The sequence below is a fragment of the Oratosquilla oratoria genome, chromosome 40, assembly GCF_046742065.1.
Source record: "Oratosquilla oratoria isolate Oo_2021 chromosome 40, ASM4674206v1, whole genome shotgun sequence".
NCBI lineage: Eukaryota > Metazoa > Arthropoda > Malacostraca > Stomatopoda > Squillidae > Oratosquilla > Oratosquilla oratoria.
In genome coordinates this window covers 17,134,176-17,138,597 of record NC_134816.1, presented here as the reverse complement: position 1 = coordinate 17,138,597, position 4,422 = coordinate 17,134,176, and the positions used below count along the sequence as shown (strand labels likewise).

Below are 4,422 nucleotides of genomic sequence, written 5' to 3'. Positions count from 1 at the left end.
CCTATGGAGTTGAGTAATATGATGTCAGGTGTGTGTGTTGTGTAGTGGTTACTTAGTTCATGTCGTCTGGGTATGGTCCAGGATCTTACGTTATGTTGTAAGATGTGTATTGTGTTTATGGGTGTTCGGTTTATTGGCAGTTAACTGTCCATTGTGGTGTATCTGTTGGTTTATGTTTGCGTATGTCGTAGTATCCTTGTCTTGTTTTTTTGTATTTGGCTTCTGTTAGTCTTTGTATTGGTGCTTTTGTCAGGTCGATTAGTCCTTGGTCAATCATTGTTTCAATAGTCTCTTCAGGCATGTCTTTGGTGTAGATGTACTTGATTTTGCCACTTTTGAGTAGTGTGTGTACGTTATTATGTATTGTTTTGTCTGTCATGTCTTCGTTAGATGTTATTATTTGTAATGGAACTGTGCTGTATTCAGTTTTCTCTGTCTTCGTGGGTTGAGCGGTTTCTGTTGTTTGTTCAGTGTTGTGTGGCCTCTTGTTTCTCTGTTCTTCTGTCTCCATGTCTTCCGGTTGTTTATCATGTTTAGAATGGCTGTGGGGTTGATGACTGAAGGTGGCATTAGTACTGTGGGGAGTCCGTTTAGTTTGTATATTTCGTCAAGGGTCTTCTGATACGTTCCTGGTGTTGCTGCTTCTGTTATGTTGGCTTGTATAATAGCAGTGTTTATGATTGTTAGGTGTTTTAGTGTTGTTGGGTTTGGTGTCGGTGTGTATGTTGGTTGAGTGGGTGTTTTTGTGGTTGCCTTAGCATATGTCATGTTGGGGTGTGTGGTAGTGTTCTGCTCTCTGCTTTCTTGTATCTTCTTCTTGATAAGGTTCTTCCTGGTTGGGCATCTGGCAGCATATGTGGGGTGGTCCTGTCCACAAGAGATACACTTTTTGATGGCATTGTGGCAGTTGTTAATGCGGTGTTCTCTTGAGCAGCAGCTAGAGCAGATTGTGTAGGTGGCTGGTTGTGTGCACTGTCTGAGTGTATGTTCGTATGAGTAGCAGCGTGTACTTTGAGGTAAGTGTATGTAAGTTTCTTGGTTTAGTGTATGTGGGGGGAAGGATTGGCTAAACATGAGGATCCCATTCTCAAGGCTTCGTTTGACCATCATCGAAGTCTCTAACTTGGCTTTAATTATGGTCTTGGTGTTTGGAAGCTTGATGATACTAGTAACTTTCATGTAGGGGTTCAGTCGTTCTAGTTCCGCTTTTATGGCTTCTAGCTCTTCATTGTGTATATGTTCGTCAACCTGCTTGATAATTCACCGTGTAACAAAGGTTTTGTCTTTGAGTTGAAACTGTTATTTCCTAATTGCCTATGTCCAGAATACATGAAAAAATACTTTTATTCATTTCTAATTTTGCTCTTGTGTTCAGGATAATGATATTTATGAAATTTACATATTCTCATAGGGACAAAGTGGTATATTGGAAATTTGATTTGAACAAAACAAACACAAAACGATATAATGCAATAATAGCATTTATTTATTCTAGATTTACAATAGAGAGACAATAGACACATTAGAAATGAGTAGTTCTTCTAGATTTACGCTTATACTGTAGATTACTTTCACGAATCTGCCCCCAAATATAGTCTCCCATCATATTTTCATTATAAGACCCTTGGTAGCGGCGTTCAAATTCCAAAATATCCTGATGGAAGCGTTCGCCTTGCTCCTCAGAGTACGCTCCCATGTTTTCCTTAAATTTATGAAGATGGGCGTCAAGGATATGCACTTTGAGGGACATCCTGCAACCCATTTTGCCGTAGTTTGTCACCAAGGTCTCAACAAGCTCCACATAGTTTTCGGCCTTGTGATTCCCCAAGAAGCCAAGAACTACTGCAACAAAGCTGTCCCATGCTGCTCTCTCTGTCCTTGTGAGTTTTTTTGGAAACTCCTTGCACTCCATTACCTTTTTTATTTGTGGACCAATAAAGACACCGGCTTCAACTTTCGCTGCAGACAACTTGGGGAAGAAATCTTGGAGAAATTTGAAAGCTGGAGACTCTTTATCTAGAGCTCTGACGAATTGCTTCATAAGGCCCAGTTTTAAGTGTAGTGGAGGAAACAGTACTTTTTTGGGATCCAACAATGGCTCCCATTTTACGTTGTTCTTCCCCACACAAAACTCGGTTCGCTGTGGCCAGTCACGCTTGAGGTAGTGTGACACGGTATCCCTGCTGTCCCAAAGGCAAAGATAACAAGGATACTTGGTAAAGCCGCCTTGGAGACCCATTAGGAAAGCCAGCATTTTGAAGTCTCCTATAACCTCCCAACAGTACTCTCCATATTTCAAGGCATCTAACAAAATCTTGACACTGTTGTATTCCTCTTTGAGCTTGACAGAGTGGGCGAGGGGAAGAGATGGGTACACATTCCCGTTATGAAGCAGCACTGCTTTGAGGCTCCTACACGAGCTGTCGATAAAGAGTCGCCACTCTTTGGGGTTATGGGTAATTCCAATTGCCTTAAACAGACCGGTCACATTGTGGCAAAAGCAAAGCCCATCTTGACTAGTGAAAAAGCTTGAAAAATGCTGGTGACGCTTTCTCTGACCTGATATGTGCACACTCTCATCTAGCAAATTCCACTGCTTGAGTCTCGACGTCAAAAGCTCGCCATTTGACTTCGTGAGGCCAAGATCTCTGATGAGGTCATTGATGTCTTCTTGGTTGGGGTAGTATGGATTTCTGTCATCAGTTGCGTCTCTGAACTCTGGATCAGTGTCTTCATGCTCTTCTGAACTACTATTCTTTTGTAAACACTGCTGCTCTCTCATGGGAGGAGTGGGTACGGGGAGCTCAGAGCAGTGTGGCACTGGCGCAATGGATGACAGAAGATCAGGATATATGATAGCAGGCGCATTTTTGCCTCCTCGACGTTTGGAAGGGTCTACCATACAGAAGAAGCAATTGCTTGAGTGATCAGTTGGTTCCCTCCAAATTCGGGGGACTGCAAATTTCATAGCTCTGTTTTCCCCTCTGTACCAACCTGTAAAAAGCAGAATGAAAACATAAGTATAAAAATAAAACAAATTTTGCTATAAACTATTTGTAAATAAAATTATATATATATATATATATATATATATATATATATATATATATATATATATATATATATATATAGGTTTTTTCTTACCTTCCAGAGTTCTTTTGCAGAGATCGCAGGTGAAATGAGGTGCCCAAAGTTTGTCCTGATCCCCAACAGGCATGCCGAAATATGCTTTGTAGGCCTCGCGCATTTTTGGTGATCTTTCCAGAGAGTACTTTTTAGCTCTAGTTTTGATAAACTCGCCACAGACGTAGCAAAATGCGTCTGGCGGATGCTTACAACCTCTTGACGCCATGCTGAAAGAAGGCAGATAGGAATGACTGATGACGAACGAATTGTCTACGCAGAGACGGCTAGAAGTAAACTGACCCGTTTAGCATACGTTCCCTGCATTTATACTGCCATCTACGTTGCAAGAATGTTCTAGAAGTTTGTGGAACGTTTCGAAAGAATTGTTTTGAATGTTCTGGAGTCATCCAGAAAATTCTTTAATTTTTTTTTCCACCATATTAGTGCGGAATTTGTTTGAATTGTTGGGGATAATTGAAACTAGCCTATTATAATAGGCTAGTTTAAAAAAATCGCTGGCCAGTCTAGAATAATCAAAGTTTTAAGAGAATAATCATTATTTTCTTAACTTTGTAGATAAAAGGAAATAGAAAATAACATTTATTGACCAAAGACAGAAAAAAGTCAAAATTTTGTAACTCTGATTATATATATATAATCAGAGTTCGTTTCGCATTAAGATCCGGGGGGTCTATTACGTCAAGTCCTTCCTTGGCGAAGGCGTTCTTGGTCGTCTTCTTGGCAATCTCTTCAATGATCTTATCGTCTGCTATAGCGGTGTGTTGGTGGCCGTTCGTAAGCAGTTTCTGGATGGGGATTTCGAGTTGACTCAAGAGTTTCCATCGTTTGGGATGGGTGGCCGAAGGCCGGTTTTCTCTAATTGTGATTCGGCCCATTGCGCCGAGGCGCTGGGCTTGGTGTGTGTGTGTGTGTTCTGTGGTGTGTATGTGTCAGAGTTCGAAAGATAAAACGAAGGAAAAAGAGGGAAATGGTATGAGGGAGGGAGGGGGTCGTATGGGTACGGTCTGTGCTCATTTGTACCTGAATGGCCTAACGGAGGTTAAGGGGAAAGCGCCACGTTGGCTGGTGCCCTAGTGCCTATCCGAAGCGTTGGAAACGCCTTGGCTGCCTATCCGTCGAGCCTATGCCGGGTCCGCTGTAGTAGCGGGAGACCGGGACGATGGGGGTTCCCTCCCCACCCAGTCGACTGAGCAAGTTTTACAGACCAGCAAGGGCTATGCTCAGTCGAAAGGGGGGTTATTTAGGGCATACACCGTCAGAGCGAGAAGGCTAGAG

The 4,422-nt window shown here is 42.2% G+C and overlaps 1 protein-coding gene across 1 annotated transcript; it reads right to left on the bottom strand.

Moving 5' to 3' along the window:
• Positions 1 to 1,463: 1,463 nt before the first annotated feature.
• Positions 1,464 to 3,639, bottom strand: LOC143020640 (uncharacterized). Its single transcript, XM_076177138.1, has 2 exons — positions 3,145 to 3,639; positions 1,464 to 2,994 (listed from the first exon to the last, which is right to left on the bottom strand). Exons 1-2 carry the CDS (start codon positions 3,350 to 3,352, stop codon positions 1,523 to 1,525), a joined length of 1,680 nt encoding a protein of 559 aa, XP_076033253.1. The 5' UTR covers positions 3,353 to 3,639; the 3' UTR covers positions 1,464 to 1,522.
• Positions 3,640 to 4,422: the final 783 nt, after the last annotated feature.

Coding starts and splice junctions, on each gene's coding strand:
- LOC143020640 (XM_076177138.1), bottom strand. CDS start 3,352: ATGGCGTCAAGAGGTTGTAAGCATCCGCCAGACGCATTTTGCTACGTC. Junction 2,995..3,144: donor CTGCAAAAGAACTCTGGAAG/GTAAGAAAAAAC, acceptor TGCTTTTTACAG/GTTGGTACAGAGGGGAAAAC.